The sequence below is a fragment of the Castor canadensis genome, chromosome 10, assembly GCF_047511655.1.
Source record: "Castor canadensis chromosome 10, mCasCan1.hap1v2, whole genome shotgun sequence".
Taxonomy (NCBI): domain Eukaryota; kingdom Metazoa; phylum Chordata; class Mammalia; order Rodentia; family Castoridae; genus Castor; species Castor canadensis.
In genome coordinates this window covers 77824960-77844492 of record NC_133395.1, presented here as the reverse complement: position 1 = coordinate 77844492, position 19533 = coordinate 77824960, and the positions used below count along the sequence as shown (strand labels likewise).

The window sequence follows — 19533 nt, the reverse complement described above, 5'->3', positions numbered from 1 at the left end:
TTGAAGTACAGATCTACTTGATGCTTATTCTTGGTCATGACTACAATTCTCATTTTTACAAAAAATATGACAGCCTGGTTTCAGGAATCATGATAGTGATTTAAGTCAATAATGTTAAGAAATCACTTTACTTCCAGATTTTAAATTGAAAAGTAAGTTATAAACAACTTTAGTATCCTACTATAAGTCATACGCTATCAAGCATTTTATGAAGCTAACTAGCCTCAGACATGTTTTTCAAAGTAACTGAAGGAGTGACAGCTGGTATCTCCAAGCAGAGTCTAGGGACCTGATCATAGGATAAGTGCCGGGTTGGGGGCATGGCTTAAGTGGTAGAGCACTTTCCTAGCGTGCTCAAGGCCCAGTATCACAAAGGGTAAATGCCAAGGTAGAATGTTTAAAATCCTGATATTTGAAATTCTGAAACTTCAGATTATAAGTACTTTATGAAGTGTTGAATCAATAACTGGGATTTTACTTCAATAAATAGATTCATTTTCATTACTGCTTAACACTTTATAGACAAAAAACAGATTTTAACTTTATTGGAAAACTCTTCATACAAACCTGTCAATGGAAGCAAATTCTTGATCTTTCAAGATTGCTTGAAATCTTGAGTGTGATGAAAATGTGCATTTAGAATTTAAATGATAGATCAACAATAGGGCTTAGGCAATTTAAAATCTGTGGTTTCTTAAGACTCAGGTTTTCGGGTTTTTTTTTTTTTAAGTTGTGTGTGGGTGTGGCAGTGTGGCAGTACTGGGGTTTGAACTTTGTTTCACACTTGTTAGAAGACTCAGGGTTTTAAACACAGCAAAACTTTTGTTAAAATGAAGACTTTTAAAATGTACGATGCCTCAAACAGTAATACCATAGTTCTTAAGTGAGTGGTATACCGTGTTGCTGGGAGTACAAATTGTTATGGTCTTTGTGGAGGAGAGTTAAGCAAACTCTCTTAAACTTGAAACCAATCATGAAAGACTGTCAACAGGGGAATGAATTAATAAGCTATGGTACATGCTGACTAAACTACTACTAAAACTCATGATGTGAGTCTGTACTTATTTTCATATAAACACTACAACATTATTGATAAATAAAAAGATACAAAAGACACAAGATGAGTGCATGTGTCCATATGTAATATACATAAAAATGCTTGGAATGATGTTTTCTAAAAACATTTATGTTGCTTGCTATCTTGGGGTTTTTAGGTTGAATGTGATTTAACTTTCTTCTTTATTTTCTGTCATTTTTCTTCATAATTCTCCTTTTTAGACACGGAATACAAGTTACTTTTTAATAATCCAAAAGTAGTAAGATTGAACTTTTTTCAAGAAGAAACTTAAACATGGCAGTTTCACTTTTCCAGAGTTTGAGAAAAATTATACCATAAAATGTGAAGCAACTATTTTTAAATATCCACATGTAAAATATAATCAGGAGGCTGGGTGTGTGTCTCAAGTGGTAGAGTAGCTGTCTAGCAAATACAAGGTTGTGAGTTCAAATTCCATTACTGCAAAACCAAGACAAAACAAATCAAAACAGAATAAATACAGTTAGGAAAATTTAAAATAGTTCCTACCTATATAATTTATTTCCCACAAGCTGATTAGAAATTCAGTGAGGATACCTATTTAAGAATTAAGAGTATTTGCCTGAGATATAAATACGTATGACCAATCTATTTCTATCTTACTGATCTTACTTTTCACTTCATAAAGTACACAAATTCTATTTTTTCTTCTTTCTCTCCATTTTTTACCTACCTTCTCCCTCCCAGCAAGGGAAGAGAACTATTTTTCTAATATCTACTAGGTCCTAATCTTGCTTCTCATTTCAGGGAATTTTAAGGCATGTAATTTCTTTAAACTTCAAGTCTATAAAATGAGACCAATATCTAAATTTCCTCTCAATGCAATAAATGCAGTTTTTGTTATTTGATTCTGTGTGTAAACACATTTTTCACTTACTATCAACCTGATGCTCAATTATATTGTAGCTTGTGTTGCTTTAAGAAAAAAACTTTTCTGCCTCACCTTTATATCACTGTTGGCTATGTCCCTATCATTATAGTATGTGACAGAACCTGTACGTCTTCTCTGGATGAGTTTCCAGCAGACCTGTCTTCATGTTCTTTCTAGAAACATGCCTTCTAATAATGACTACCCTTACTTACTTCACAGTAACACTGTGAGGACAAATTTCATGATGTGTTTAAAACACTTCAAGTTCCTTAAAAAACAGACAAGTTATTCTCTTACCGCCTCCCCCCTCCTAAGCTACAAACTCCTAAGCTGGAGTGATCTTCCTGACTCAGCCTTCCGAGTATCTGTATAGGCAGAAACCACAGCGCTCAGCTGAGACAAGCTATTCTTAATACAGAATTATTTTCCCCTACTTATATGGGTCCTGAAGGGGAGTTAAGAGATCTTGTAACTCACAACCTTAGTAATCACAGCTCCTATGAGCCTCTTGTTAAGGGTGGACACAACTATTGGATTTATCTGGCTGACTAGGTGGAGCCCTGAGATCAAATGTGAAATCAGTGTGAAACTGTAGAGCCTACACTGTATTGCCAGTGCCAAGTCCACAGGGACAAAGTTTTTAGGAAAAAACACGTATAAGGAAGTTATGCCAATGTGGGTTTTGAGGAATTTAGGTAACCATGTCTGATTTTTTAATGAAATGTCAAACACCCCCTGCACTCTGATGTCTGTGTCAGTGAAAATAAACACTGCTGTACAGAAATTAAGGCTCAGCATTGGGTGTTTACCTGAATGATCTGGGCAGCAAGCTCTGGGGTCCCGTGCTTCAGATCATGCCCGTTGATGGCCAGCACTCGGTCATTGCTGCTAAGCCTGCCATCCTGGGCTGCCAGCCCCCCTTCCAATAGGTCGAGAATAAAAACACCTGGCTCATCTGTCCTTCGGACTAATTTGATGCCAAGCTGTTCACCGGAGTCCCGTTTATGAAGAACCACATGGAAAATCTCCTCGCGGAGAGAGTTCCCATCAGAATGGTTGTATGTTCGGTTGCCAAAGCGCCTCTCTCGCAGCACCGTCAGATGCAGTGTGGCACAGGGCTGGGAAAGGACAGCTCTGGCATAGTTATGGGACACATTGCTGATATCATAGTTATTGACCTTGAAAAAAAAGAATACAACCAGTGCATGACAACCTTTTATTTTTCTATCCTGTGGAAATGTTTAAATGACATTTCCAAAAGAAGTCAACGCTGTAAAAATGTTATATAATCATTATGTACACAGTAAACCACTCTAAAGACATTTTCAAATATAGGCTTACACTGGGCACCAGTGGCTCATGCCTGCAATCCTAGCTACTGAGGAGGCAGAGATCAGGAGGATCATGGTTTGAAGTCAGTCTCAGCAAATAGTTTGAGAGACCCTATCTCAAAAAAATCCCATCACAAAATAAAATTTAAAAAAAGAGGGCTGGTGGAGTGGCTCAAGGTGTAGGCCCTGAGTTCAAACCCCAGTACTGCAAAAATAAATACATACATACATACATACATACATAAAAATTAGCTTACAATGACTAGCATGGAGTACAGAGTAATAGTCAGGATCACAGGCTTTGATGATAGTCTGGAATTAAGAGTTCTCAGTTCTACTGTCTATTGATAACCTAAGGCAAACTACAGACGTTAGTCTAGTGTTTCCTCATCTGTGAAATGTGTTTGCTATCTGCTTCACAGGATCAGCATGAGACCGAGCTGTACATCAGCCCAGGGCTACTAGTTCTAGTAGAACAGAAACTTAAGTTCTGCTGGATTACAAATTTGCTTTTCCCAATGCAATACTCAATACCCAAGCTAGAGAAAATAAATGGAATTATATTTTTAAAAAGTGGCACATTCCAATTTCATAACCTTATTACAGATAACTTTTACTTTAAAGAAGAGTAGAAAATTATAATTCTACTCTAATTCTTTAGCATATAAGTGTAATACACATCACTTGTATCAGTGATGGGACGGGTTCTTGGTTAGGTGTCTGTAATCACTTGAAATCCTTAAATCTCTTTCATATAAATTCATGATAAGGCCACTCCCCTTCCTACTTATCTGCCTCCCCCTTCCTGTTTATCTAGAATTGATAGTTTTATCTTACTGAGTGATTTCCACCCCCTGGGATTGGAAGTTTTGAACACTACTAACTTAAATTTTGTTGATTTTGGTCTACTGACAACTTCTAAAATCCAGTTATTAAATTCATAGCTGTTGTCACACAAACCTTGCTATTCTCTTCTGTCTGTAGCGTCCATACAAGACTTTGATAGAAATGTTGACAAATGTAGGATCAAAATAATAATTCCAAGTCAGTTTCTGGAAGACCAGGCTGACATAGACTCATCAGTCAAATTATCATTCTGGCTATCCAGCTAAAAGATGACTATAGGTTCACATTCTTCCATCTTACATCCAGACAATCACAATGGATTTTACAAAATGTCTGGTTGAAACCCAGGTATATTTTCCAGCCATGTGTAAGCATGCAGACTCTCATTTTCTTTTGTGAAGCAGGTTGGGAAATATCCTACAAGTGGAAAAAGATTCATCCTCCACAAATGCATGTTTGCCAGAGAAATTCAGAGAAAGCAAAGACCAATTAAAATATCATTTCTAGATTTCTGTAAAGATAGCACCAGCATAGTTAAATTCTATCACTTTCAGGCTAAATGGCTTTGTACCAATGTGATTAGCACTTGAGTAATTATTTTCCTTTAAAACTGAAAATAACTAAATTATTGATGATTCTGACTGCAGTAAAAATAATTATGAATAATATTCTAAAAGTTATATTGTTTAATAGTGACATTGATATAATTTTAAAAAGTGTATTTTTTTCTTCAAAACTGCTCAAAAGGTTGCATATGAATCTCTGAAGAGTAGCAAAAGGCCTTGAGGACATATGGTTCTTCTCTGCAAACAGGCTATTTAACAGAATAACATATATATCTATACACACACACACACACACACACACACGCATGCGTACAAGTGCATATATATGTATTTGAACCCAGGGCTTTGCACATGCTAGGCAAGCAATCTACCATTTGAGCCATACTCATAGCACTTTTGTTTTTGAGATAGGGTCTCACTAACCCAGGGTGGCTTCAAACTCATGATCCTCCAGCCTTCACCTCCCAAGTAGCTGGGATTATAGGCATGCACCATCATAACCGGTCAACTTTTATTTTTTTACTGTAGGTAAACCACTATTAACTACATATAGTTTGCTAAAATAAAAGCATGGCTTAGCTCTCTGGTCTGCAAATGAACCATCTTACTGCTTGGGGATTTTTAAATTGGCTCACTGGCTTATATGGAGTGGAAGATAACAAGGTAGTAAAAATTACTAAATAGACTTCTAAGTGTTTTGCTTCTGAATGACCAAAAATACTTCTCCACATGTGGGCAAAGGAGGTAGCTTTACTTACTGTATCCAACACACCAATTAAAAGACAACCAGGAATCAGGGCCCACAAGAGGAGAGACCCTTTCTGAGTTCACAAATCAGGTTATGTGCTCACGCTTTATCTACCTGAATCATTATCTTTATTAAGGGCTGCCATTAGTATGCATGTCTCCACATGCAGTAATAACACACTGCAATTTCTATTACGTAGTTACAAAAACTTTGGTAAATTAAAAAAAAAAAGATCAACAATTTCAGATAATTTTATTTGAGGTATAAAGATTCAGTTATATTACTAAACAATTCTCTGAAATAAAAAAGTAAAAAGTTTACTTATTAGTAAATAAAACAAAAATGATTTCATCTCTGTTATAGTCAAAGAAATACAAATAAAAATGACTTTTTAAATTTAGAAAAAGAATGAGGAATACATTAGAAATGGTGAAGTCCAATGCTAACACATTGCTTGTAGCAAAAAACAAACAAAACTCAAAAAACACAAAGACAAAATAAGTATACACTTAAATTACAGCAAGAAAGGCAGGAAGTGGGAGTCAGAAAGAACATGGAGGCTGCAGAAAGAGTTCTCTGGCTCTCTTGGTCTTGACGCCAAGGTGTCAAGATGTTGGGAACCAGCTGTAAGATTCCCTCCCTGCAGAAGTGGGACAGGAAGTGAGGAATATGAGCAAAGTGTCCTTAAAGTTGGGCCAGCCTTGTGTAGCTAGAGTACAAGTATCAAAAATGACAGCTAAGATGCCATTCACAGTCAGCCACGAGAGAGCACAAGCCTGATTTCATGTAAACAGGCGTAGTTATGCTTTTCCTCTACTTCCTTTTAGAATTCGCAAAACAACAAACAAAATCCATCAAGCAGTTTGAAAGTTCAGTCTGTCTTAGCTATACAGGGGGCAATGAAGGAAGAGTTCAGAGCTTGAGGTTAAAGTAGAAATAATCTACCACGAGAGGCAGCATACAAGTGGGTGTGGAAAACTCAAAGATTCTCAATGAAAAGGCCAGTCCCAGCTGCTTCTGTAGCCTGTCCCCCATCCTCATGCCAAATCTGGAGATTTCCTTTCAAGAACTAAAATTCCCAAGTTTTGTTTTAATAAAGGAAACGATTATTCCCAAAAAGATGTCACATCTAATCCATTACTCTGGATTGGAGGTGTGACTTAAGCAGTAGAGTGCCTGCTTTGCAAGCATGAGTTCAAACTCTAGTCCCACCAAAAATAAAAATAATAAACCCATTCTCTATTGATCCACCAAGTATTTCCTGTGTATTCATCATATGTTACAATAAACACACATTCAGGGTGGTTGCAATCACCACAAAAAGATTGTGTAAACATGGCTAAGACGGTTAAACAACCTACTATAATGGATTATGTGCCGAGTGAAGAGGAAAGCAACAAATACCATCAATAATTCAAGTGAGGAGGAATCACTGTAGGTAAGAATGGATGAACAAAGCTTTCAGGGTAAAGGTGGACAAAGTACAGCATAAGATAAGAATGAGCTGGAAGGTGGGGGTATGCTGCCCACAGAGAAGCAGGAAGACTGCTAGGTCTGAATCATCCACTAGATCATACATTCTGAGGGCAGGACAGAATTTTGCTCTTAAATGCATCCCCAGCAACTAGTACAGTGCCTAGAGAGCACTGTAAGAAATGAACAAACTGGTATGGAAGATACAAAAGAGTTCAGATTAAGAAGACAGGTTGTGTAAGGGATCAAGGAGCACCCTGACCTTGATTATTCATCAGTCTGAACTTGACACTCTATCCAAATCCTTGCAAGGAAAGCAGGGTTACAATTATGTTAGCCTAGCAGTGATCATGTCAGATTTTAGGGAGGAGATGGGAGGCAGGCATATTTGATGGGGTATTCTACTAAATCAGGTATGAAGTAGTAGTAAAGGCCTAGACTGGTAAGGGTAGCCAGGAAAATGGAAGTAAGAGGAAGATATCAGCAGATCATGGTAAAGGACACAGCAATGATTCAAGGAGGGAAGTCTTTGCACTTGAGTTCCTAGAAGGTATTTTTATATTGTTCATGAATATATCTTCTCTTTCCTTCTAGAAATGATCCATTTTTTTGAGCTTCAACTGCCCAGGTCAGTTTTCCCATAAACTCCAGTCTTATAAATACAGTTCTTACCTTCCCACCCTCTCAGTGAGTGTCAACACACCTTCTAATAAAACATCTTGCCCCATGCTATTCTTTTTTTTTTTTTTTTTTTTTTTTTGGCATGCCTATTTCTTTCTTCCAGGGCTGGGGACTGAATTCAGGCATGTGTGGATGTGAAGCAAGCATTCTACCACTGAGCTACATCTGTAGCCTGTTTCTCCTTAAAGATAAAATTCTGGAGGGGTGGACCCAGCAGTTATTGAAAACACAGAGTTAGAATGCTGAGAAAGCATTAGGGAGTAAGATAACTACAAGATTTCTGAACTCTATCTTAAATTCTGTGGTACAAATTATAAGTAACTCAGGGGGAGGTATAGCTCAGTGGTAGAATTCTTACCTAGCATGTACAGGTCTTGGGTTCAATCCCCAGCAGCACTGCCAAACAAACTATATACATATACACATATATACGTGTATGTATGCATGCATCAGTAACTAGTGATATGCAGTTCTGTTTTTTCTAGATTTTAGTAATCAGTAATCAGAGAATAAGTCAGACATGAAGGCAAGAGATGAATGGGAAAACTGGGTGTGTAGAATAAAGCCAATGGGTAAGAGATTTCAGCATAGATGAAGGTGTCCCTGAAATAACCAGTCATGGAGTCCAAGCCAGGAAGAGACTAGAAAGCCCAGAGAGCCCAGCACCATGTGCCTAGTCATAAGTGGGACTGAAAATTAAGGTGGGAGAAAATTATATTCTAGCTATATGAGGAAACAGGGGAAAAGCACAGATAAAACTCTGATCCATTCTACATATAAAACCAGCATATATTATTAAGGTTACACAATATCATGATTTTCTAAGGTTTATTTATTTTTTTGGTATTGGGGTTTGAACTCAGGGCCTCACACTTGGTAGACAGGTGCTTTACCACTTGAACCATACCCAGCCCTTTTTTTCAGAAAGGGTATCCTGTTTTTGTCCAGGGCAACAGTGATCCTCCTACTTATGCCTCCTTTGAGGTTGGGAAGACAGGCTTGAGCCACCACACTAAGCTACTGATTGAGATGGGGGTCCCACTAATGTTTTGTGCAGGCTGGCCTTGAACCATGGTTCTCCTGATCTCTGCCTCCTGAGAGGCAGGAGAGATTCTCAGGCATAAGCCACTGCAACCAGCTAATTTTCTAAGTTTTAAACTTATCAATACGAACACAAACACACAAATTAATAGAATAACTAGAACAGATACCTGAAGAATCTGGTCTCCAGCAAGGAGTCGCCCATCTCTGGCAATGATCCCGTCCCGGTAGACTTCCTGGATGACAATGTTAATCAGTGGCGTTTCATTGCCACCCACAATGCTAATTCCTAACTGAATGTATGGATTAGAGCGGTGGATTTCAATTGTGGTGATTTCTCCTTCTGGTAAACTAAGTGGCTGTTGTGCAGCTGCCAAGTTTAAAACGAGAAAGGAAGAACAATGTTTTATATTCTAATTTTCTTCAGGTAAACAGGTATCTTATGTTAATGTGTAGATGATCAATAACTAAGTAATATAACTGGGTAAGAACTGGGATGACAAAAAACATGTTAAAATTATCCAAAACTTTTCTCTTCCAAAGGTGATTGAGAAATAATGGATAAAAACAGTATGTATCAGATTACTGGTGACGACCCAGTGATCTGATGAGGAAACATTGACAGAAGTTCACCTTCTTTTTTTTTCTTTTAAACTTTCTTTCTTTTTTCGAGGCACTGGCGTTTGAACTCAGGGCCTCAACACTTGCTAGGCAGGTGTTCTTACAGCTTGAGTCATTCTGCCAGCCTGACAGAAGGTCACCTTGCCCTAACAGATAAGACAAAGTCTACACTATGACACAGTCTGATAGCATTAGGCAGTACAGAGGAGACATACTCTCTGGTATATAAACCCACATGAGCTGAGAGTAGCCACATCAAGCTCTTAAGAGGTGGGTCTTGAGCTGAGTCTTAGGAGATGAAAAGGGTCATCAACTGTGGCAAGAACAATATGAGCATATAGTACAATTTGCAATTTGTAGCACAAAATTATTTTTAGAGGTAAACAGCCAAGGCATGCCCAGGATGATGCCTCCTTGTGGGTGCACAGCTGGCACAGTGGCTGGCTGCACATGGGTGGTGGTTAGGAGCATGATCAGATGCTGTATTTCTGGCCACCTACTGCTCTAGGAGCTTGCCCATTCGGCCTCTTAAGATCAGCTTTCTTATCTGTTTTTAAAAATGTTATAATGTTATGACAAACATTTAATTAATTAGCTAACAGAAAGTGTGTAGCGTAATGCTTGACAGAGTATACACTTGATTTATTATTGCCGTTTTCATTGTTCATGATATCATTGATTTCTTATACCAAAAAGCAAACACATTTTTGCACACAGAAAAACATTAAGAACCATGTGAATGCCTAGTGGATTACAATGGAAAAAGGATGGGGAAGGATCACCTTCCTTTAGGATAAGACTCGTTTTTTACAAAATGCAGACCACTAGAACTGCACACCGAACAGGGTGAATGATGTGATGGGTAAGCTTGTATCTGAATGCAGTAGTTTTTCTAAAGAGGACAAAGGCACACATTGGAAGAGTAGTGGAAAGGATGGCAGAGAGGAACTATACCAGGAGGAGGTGAATAGCACATACTGTCAGCTCCAGAGCTCTCCTCAAAGGCGGGGTTGTCCAGGCCAGGCTCCTCAGTCCATGTGGGAAGAGACACAGATGTCAAGTTCTGCTCGGTGGGCACTGTGCCTGTCCTTGTCCCTGAGCAGTCCATTTCTGGGGATGAAGTACCTGGGGGCTCTATTATAGTGGATCCACTTTCATTCTCAATATCTGTCTGAGTTTTACTAGTTTTTCTTCTTTCCAGGGCAACTCTCCGATGAGAAGCTCCAGGACATCTAGAAAGAGTTATCAGGTGTTTCCAGATTATTTGAAAAGATAAAACAAAAAAAGGGGGAAGATTAATAACATATGTCTCAACAGAAGAATGGGAATGACTTCTACACAAAAAGAAATAGAAATAACCACGATTTAGTACATAATTCTGATCCTAATCTCTACTCAAACTAAGTTATTACCACTCCACATGGCAGACAAATTAAACAAAAGACATTGACATGAACAGTAGTTTGGTATATATTTCAAAAACTACTTCAGCAAAAAAATATATTCAGGTATATACTAGTCACCAGGAGACACTCCAATAGTTGCCTCTGTGCTGTAAGAATGAGTATGAAATTTGGATTACAGAGCCCTTTGTACAGGCAAGAAGTCTCAACCACAAGTGACAATCTACCAGGCTTCTTCCACTATAAGAAGTGGCATCCTGACCTGGACCTTGAGTGTGCCATGCTGCTGCCCCTCTCTAAACATTCATAATTAGTGGGTACTAATACATCGGAAGCTTTAATTTACAACATGCAGCAAGGCACTGCAAGGGCCCAAATAACTTACTTCATGACAGACATGATAGGACACAGAAGTGTACTAGCTGGTCTATAAAATTAGATTTGCAGCAATGGCAATACAGATATGCAATGTGGGCAAAAGAATATATTCTAAGTACTTGGGAAACTTACACAAACAACAACAAACTAGAGCTGTAAATGTGCTTGTTTTTACTTATTTAAGCACATAGAAATAGCAGGTGGATGCTCATTTAAACAATCAACAAAACATTTAAATAAGGGATTTTTTTTTTTACAACAGACATCAGATGCATATTCCTTTCCATGTGACACCTTGATAAGACAAAGCAATCAATAATGCCCAGTTTGAGTGGGAGGAAGATACGTGATAGTAAAGAAAAGCTGGAGCTACCCGTGGGGGTGGGTGGGTGCATGGCCGTATGTATGGAGAAGATCACAGGCCTCCTCCACTCAACAAAACAAGGACTAAATTAAACTAAAACTGAAAGCTATCCCTTAACTATAAAACTAGTAAGTTTCTTCCCCATGAACTAAAGATCGATTTCAAATTCCTTTATCTACTTTTCTCTTGTTTAATTTTTTCTATGGCTTGTTATGAAGGCAGACAAGTGATTTTTTTCCTTTCTGCATTGCTGTGCAATATTCCAGGGACTGTTCTTGCAAAGATCTAGGCAAATATTTTTGAAAACTGGATGAGAAAAATGCCTTTTTGTCAAGAAAGTAAATTTAATTATAAATGCATAAAACTATTTTATCCATAAAGGAAAAAAGCTGGGCTGGGGCATGGCTCAAGTGGTAGAGTGCCTGCTTAGCAAGTACAAGGCCCTGAGTTCAAACCCCAGCACCGTCAAAAAAAAAAAAAAAAAAAAAAAAAAGAAAGAAAAGGAAACAGCTGAGGCAGTAACTAGACCATAAACATATCGTGACTGAGAAATACATGGTTTACACCAACATCCACATGGGCAGCAGCTGGTTTTCAGTGGGAAAACAGACTACGTCCAGGGAATGAAAAGGAAATAGGAACAGCTGTTAGCCACAAATTAAGTAATTATAAGGCCTATTATATACTTTTTAAGACTAAATAAAAGCTGTTTGTTTCCAAAAAAGATACACAGAAGCAAATAGAAAAATAGGAAACATAATTCCTACCTTCTCAGTAAAATTCAGTAACATAGACTAAAACCCTCCAATCAAAAATCAGTGATTGCTGGGCATGGTGGTGTACATCTGTGACCCCAGAACTTGGAAAACTGAGAAAGGAGGATTGTGAATTCCAGGCCAGCCTGAGCTACACAGTGAGACTCTGCCTCAAAAAATCAAGGGCTGGTAATATAGCCAAGTGGTATAGTGCTTGCATAGAATTGCCCAGGCCCTGGGTTTATCCTAAACACTGAAAACAAAAACAAAAAAGTCACTGATTGCCAGGCATGGTGGTACACATTTGTAATTCCAGCACACAGGAGGCAGAGACAGGAGGATTGTAAGTTCCAGGCAGCCTTGGCTATGAGACCCTGTTTCAAAAACACAAAACAACAAGCAGATAAAAATTCAGTGATTTAGAGGTAGGGGTGTAGCCGAGTGATTGGGTGCTTTCCCTAGTACCACCAGAAGAAAGTCATGATTGACAGAATGGGTTAAAAAAGGAAAAAAACAACATGAATGATCTCACTATGTTCAGCTTACAAGAGACATACTTCAGATTCAAGGACATAAAGGGGCCAAAAGCAAAACACGGAAATAACATACACCAGGCAAATAGTAACCAAAAGAGAGCTGGGTATACACACTAGACTCAGTCAAAAATAGATTTTAGGACAAAAGCTATCCTAATAATTAATAGGAGATTAATGAATAATTATGACAAAGGATATTTATAATGAAAGAAAAGCTTGACTTATCAAGAAAAAATAACAATTATAAACATAAACACAGCAAACAATAGAGCCCTAAAAATACACTGACAAAGGGAGGAAGAGACAATTCAACAATAATGAAGGCAACAATATTTTATTTTTGATAATGGATAGACAACTAAACATAAGAACAAGAAAATAAAACAACCCTTTAACAATACTATACAACAACTAAACCTAACAGACACCTGATCTATCCATAGCAGAATACATAATTCTCTCAAGTACTTACAGAATGTTTTCTAGGCTAAAAACATTTTTAAAAAGCTTCAGTAATTTTTTGGTTTTTGGTCAGACTAGGATTTGAACTCGAGGCTTTGAGCTTGCAAAGCAGGTACTCTACTGCTTGAGCCACACCTCCAGTCCATTTTCCTCTGGTAATTTTGGAGGTGGTATCTCTGTAAACTATTTCCCCAGGTTGGCCTCAAACTGCGATCCTTCAGATCTCAGCCTCCCAAATAGTTAGGATTACAGGTATCAGCCACTGGCATCCAGCTCCCAATAAAATTTAAAGGATTGAATTAATACATACTATTATCTTATGTAACAACCCAAAATGGATCAATGACCAAAATATTAAGAGCTAAAACTATGAAACTCTGATAAGAAAATATAGGTGTAAATCTTTGTGACCTTGAACTAGACCATGGTTTCTTAGATATGATACCAAAAGCGCAGGCAAAGAAAAATACATACTGTGGACTTCATAAAAATCAAAGTGGTTTGTCTTTCAAAGAACATAGGAGAAAGAAAAGACACCTAACAGGAAGTTGGTACAGTAGAAAGAAAACCTTTAAGTCTTTTTCCATGCTGAAATCTTTAAGTTCATCAGATGGTTTTTCTTTTCTTCTTAAAAATTATAGTAAAGAAAAACGGTTCTGAATTAATGTTGTATTAATATATCATTTAACAACAACAAATAAACATAAGATTTAAATGTTAAATTGTTGGGGTGGGTTGGAGAGGAGAGGTGCAGGACAATAGGAGGAATGCTTTATGGCTGATGTTGCCTGGCAAAATTTCACAATATAATTATCCAAGTATTACATACTTAGTACGATATATAGAATATTTTTTAAAGGCTTTATTTCTCCATTCTTAGATGGACACTGCTCATGTCTTTTACAATTCTTCACTGTTACTAGTATATAATTAGTTAGTAACAGTAATTTTTCTTAAAAAGACATTCATCTTACATAAATTTCTGTCTGCAGGAGAAAAATGTCAGCTCTCTCAAACTGAAACATATACCATTTAAGAGTAGAATTTCATCCTTTCATAGGAAAGGTGATCTGACATTTGAAATTACCAAATTTATGTAAACTACTACTAATGTTCTACGTCTACGAGTGAAGAGATTTCCAAACCCTAAAAACTAAAGGACAAAGGCACACAAGAGCCATGTAGCTTTCATTCAGTGATTCATTGTTGCTGATGCTGAAATTCTATGAATGTCAATGAAACTTAGATAAAACTTATCAATTTCTAAAAAACAAGTGGATTGTGTACAGAAGTGCCACAAGTAGTCATAATAATCTTGTTCTATTCCTCATGACATCATTCTTCTTTTACTACTGAATGCTTGTTTGAGATATGGCTGCAAATTTTTTCTTCCTCTCCCACAGGTGAAGCCCATTAGATTTGGGGGAGGATTGTTTCCAATAGAGTAACAGCAGAAGAGACTGCAAGGCTAGATTATTTTAGGCCTGAACTTCTGCCTCTGCCTGGGACACTGAGCCACCATGTAAGAACTTTACATACCTGGAGCTGCTAAACTGGAAAAGCCACCTGCAGGATCTCAGCTGATAAGTCTGAGCTGGGCCCAGGCTTCTAATCATCCCCAAAGAACCAGACCATACAAATGAAGAAGTTATCTTGGAAGTGGACTCTTCAGTTCCATTGGTGGCCCAGATACACAGCAGAGCCAGGGCATCCCTGCTATGTCCTGTCTGAATTCTGACTTACAGAATCTAAGAGCAGAATCAAAGGCTTGCTGTGTTTTATGTTTCTATGCTTAGGTTGGTTAGTTTCTCAGCAGTGGATGATCGAACAGATCAACAAGTAAACTGAACAAATACTAGCTGAGTGTCAACTTTGGGCAAGAGAATCCAAAGACGACATGGTTCTGGCCCTAAAGGAATTACAATCCAGCAGCAGATTCTAACTTATTAACAGTTTGACAAGATAACTTAGCAGGTAGAACAGTGTGCAGCACAAAGTCAATAATAAATATTTGCTGAATGAACAAAAATGATACATTCTTTAGGGTTGAGTGTTGGATAAAAAATACTACCTAAATTTCAATATTTTTAATGGAGACTAGAGAAAGGTAAGACTACTCACCACATATCTCTTCAAATGTGATATAAAATCAAATTAAACTTGATAATTTAACTTTTTACATTGGTATATTCAGTAATCACCCTTACTTAGTTCTTCACATGAAGGCAAATCACCACCTTTTCCAATCATCCACCATTTCATTGTATCTTTCACAGAAATTATTAAATTAGTAACTTAAATATCATGGCACACCTGGAAAATGGAGCTTCAAAGGGATATATAACTGCTTAGCCTTAATCAATCTGTAAATGAAAGAATAGTCTGCAATTCCCAAATTTTTATATAATCATAAATGGTTTAATAGAAAATATTAGCATTTCAAGTACATATTAAATGTGTGAATGCTACTTAAGTAAATATTCTGAAAAATTAGTGAAAATCTTACCTCATTGCTCTAAAAATAATAAGTAACTGAATTGATATTTCATTCAGTCCCTCATAAATCCTGAACTAATGTTCATAAAAGAATCACCAAAGAATCATATATCCTAAAAGCAATCGTTCTACTGAGAGAAATAAGAAGCCTAAATTATTCTTCAGTCATGAGTAGGCCTGACCCGGACTAGCTAAGGCTAAACTAGATGCATTTTCAAAAATCTATATATCCTTCTTTTTCTTAGACTGATTGATTATTTATTTATTGGCAGAACAAGGATTTGTGTGGCAGGTCCTCACACTTGCTAGGGAGGTACTTTTACAGCTTCAGTCACTCAACCAGCCCTTTTTTGTGATGGGTGTTTTGTTTTTTTGAGACAGGATCTTGTGAACTATTTGCCCCGGGGGTTGGCTTCCTGATCTCTGCCTCCTGAGTGACTAGGATATAGGCATGAGCCACCACTGCCTGCTGTTAACTTGTATTTTTAGACAATGCGGTTTAAATTTAAGCAATTTCTCCATAAATGTAGACATCTCTAACATCTAATAATGTTCTTGTTTCTGTTTTTAGCATTGCAGGGAACTGAACCCATGGCCTTGTGCATGCTAATTCTCTATCGCTGAGCTATACGTTCAGCCCTTGTTCATTTTTTAAAAAGTTTCATGTGTCTTAATTATTTCTAATGAGTACATGATATCTCTATGTAACAGTCATATTCTGGAGCAGGAAGAACTTGTGTATTCATGTGTGTATGAAATTTTGACTACTATTTAGCAACATGGTTCTATCCATGGTAGAATAAACACGGCATACAGAAGTTACAAGAGTAAGGAAGCTTAAGTGTAACCAAAGCATTAACTAACTCTAAATCTTTGTGACTTTTTAAATTAGGGATTAGATAACCTCCTTCAAATTTATGACTGTATGAGTATCATGTCACTTTATATCAGATTTGCATTTACATCTAAGCCCAGTACTACAAAGGATGCACTGTTTCCTACAGCCCTCAAGATTACTGCAGATTTATACTACACAGTGGCTTCCCCCGAAGTTTGCAAATGAATACATTTATTTCTGTCATTTTATGTGATTCTACATATGAGTTGTATTTTAAACCTTCCTAAGGGTTTAAATAATTTAAAAAATCAAGTCTTTTACAAAAATTGAATTATAAGACTCACCAACTATTCAGTTAAATAAGTTACTCAACATTTTAAAAAGTTTTCATTAGAACAAAAATACACACTAAATATTTAGTTTTCTAACTCCTGGTTCTTGTTCAGTCAAGCTCCTGAACAGAATCTTCACAAGATCTCAGCAAATTAAATCAAGCAACTTATTTCCACACTTCTTTCCAACAAAATTCCCATTCTTATTGGCTGCATAGTATCCATTGGGTTGATACACTGTATCTTAACCCTTCCTGGCTCCTAAGAAATTAGATTAGCTCCAATTTACCATGTACAATGTTGTGGTGAACATCTTTACAATTTTCCCTTCTGCTGGATTATTTCCTTAGGATAGTAAACTAGATGAAAGGATATTTCAGTTACAGTTCTAAAAACAAACTGCCCAACTGCCTTTTACAAAGAGTCTATGATTGTATCGTCTTGACCATTTGAATTTGTTTTGTGTTACACTAAAAAAAAAAATAAATAAATAAAATAGTACTTTCTCACTGTAGTTTTTGTACTCACAGTTTTGACAAATCATAATGTTAAATACTATTCAATGCACTTTATTGTGCATGTTCTGTATTTGATTTGCCCATTACTTTGCTGGGGCTTTTTGTTTGTGTTTTAACTTTTTTGAGATAGGGTCTTACTTTTAGCTCCAGGATGGCGTCAAACTGGCAATGCTTCTATCTCAGGCTTCTGAGAGCTGGGACTACAGGTGTGTAACACCATACTTGGTGATCACATTTTTATTCATTTGTTTTATACAACTCTTTTTATAAAACCTAGCTACTGCTCTTTCTTTAGAGCTGTTGCTTACCTGTTTTTAAGATGTGCCTCCAGATCACAGCGTTGCATTACATCTTGGCACACTGAAGAAAACGGACACAAAACTAATAATTTGTCTAGAAGTTTATGAACTAGAATGCTAGACTTCTTACACAACTTGAAATGAAGTCTCTTCCGATCCAATGGACAGAAATCTTTCTCTTGTAAAAAGTTTCTGAGGCACTTGTAGCAGAAAGTGTGTCCACACGGTGTATCGAGTGGCTGCAGCAGAGGCTGAAGGCAAATATGGCAGACAAGGTCATCATCCACTTCATCCTGGTAATTATACAAGTGGTTTTCTTTTGTCCAGTGCTGCTGGCCACACTCAAAGCACAGGGGATTTAGGGAGGAGTAGGAAGAGGTCTGTTCCACTGACGCCATCTCATCATTTGTTGTTCCCATTCTGAATCAAGTGGCACAGATTCTGTACACTCATATGTTAGACTTCCACTGAAGGTTTGCTTTCCTTTTATAGACAGAGGTGTATCTGACTAAAGCCAAGGTTTGTTTTTTTCTATGTGATAAAAACAAAAGTAATTATTATCAATCAAAAGTGGTTAAAAGTCTCAATATAATATTATTCATTTTTTTAGTTAAAAAATTACAGCTTAGATCAGGTAATGAATTAGTGACAAAAACAATGAAATAAACTATTTGCTAGTTGGCCAAGAATAACTTTGATTAAATATTAAATAATATATTTAACTTTGATTAAAAGCAAAGATATGTTATATGGTATGTCAATTGTTTGACTGACTGAAATACCCAAATACTTCATTGTCCAATGGTAGTTTTAAAGCTAATTAATCTCCATAGTGTGCTAATACTGCAATTTGCTGTATATTACGTAACACGTTTGTACTTGTCATTCTAGTCACGGCTCTTGGCTTCTAATTGACCTTGGGCAGATACAGTACTACACCGAAGGCAGTGTGTTTGAAATGTACTCTTGAGGGTAATTTTGAGTTTGGTAATAAAGATGATCTTTGCCCCAAACTATGGGAAAATATGTTTTAAAACATGTAGGATTTGAATGTTCTTTTCCTATATAACTTAAATTATAGAAAGACAATCTGCATCACATATAACACCTGTGCAAACTCCATTAGGTACAACACTATTTTATTATGCTTTAATTGTTTATCTATTTAACTGAATTACCTGTGCAATTCAACTAAACATGTAAGACACATTATAAATTTCAATTCTACTTCTTATTCCATACTTCCATTTGGTGTTGCTTTCTTGGAGTAGCTTTGTGTAGAGTGTGTGTGTGTGTGTCTGTACATACACATCCTCTCTAACACAAGACTCTTACAACATTCTCTGGTTTTAGTGCAAGGCTCAAAGGGAATGTTCCCCTCATATAAGGACATCCTGCTGCTGAAGCACCAGGGGTTAAAAATCAACTCCAAAGACAGCAGCTTTTTGGATCCCTTCTGTAAATATTTACAGAGCTTCCAATGTGTGCTGAACATTGAACTTGGGCAGAGAGGCAGGGAGAGGACATTTAAGAAAACCTATTATTAAAATTCCATGTAATAAGTACTTTAAGAAAGTTATATACAGGATGTTATGTAAGCATGGGAAAGATGAGAACTGGCATTTAACTCTGTTTGGCTTTGTGGCTAGAAATACTTTCAAAAGTGTTTGAAAAAACATGAACTGCTGAGTTGTGACAGGAAGCATTGGTCAGAGAGAAAAAAATGGACAAGGGTATCTCGGGTGAAAGCAGAGTATCAACTAGCACATTAGCTACCGTTTCACAAGTCATGGGGGCTGGAGGGTGCATGGCACATTCAGGAAATGTGAAGCAGGTACAAAATCTCCAACTCTAAAACTTCCTATCCCTGCTCAAGAG

General features: G+C 37.0%; 1 protein-coding gene across 5 annotated transcripts in view; it reads right to left on the bottom strand.

The window, feature by feature from the left end:
• The window catches only part of Lnx2 (ligand of numb-protein X 2), a 68473-nt gene that overhangs the window by 13516 nt on the left and 35424 nt on the right, over positions 1-19533 (bottom strand). For 3 of the 5 annotated variants that reach the window (XM_074043642.1, XM_074043643.1, XM_020176813.2), the window contains 4 exons: positions 17665-18186; positions 10229-10506; positions 8824-9023; positions 2777-3145 (listed from right to left, as the gene is read on the bottom strand). In XM_074043642.1, coding sequence (XP_073899743.1) covers positions 2777-3145; positions 8824-9023; positions 10229-10506; positions 17665-18074 — 1257 coding nt within the window. In that variant the 5' untranslated portion in view covers positions 18075-18186. The remainder of the gene's footprint in view (positions 1-2776; positions 3146-8823; positions 9024-10228; positions 10507-17664; positions 18187-19533) is intronic. The other 2 variants (XM_020176815.2, XM_074043644.1) reach the window with 2 other exon arrangements.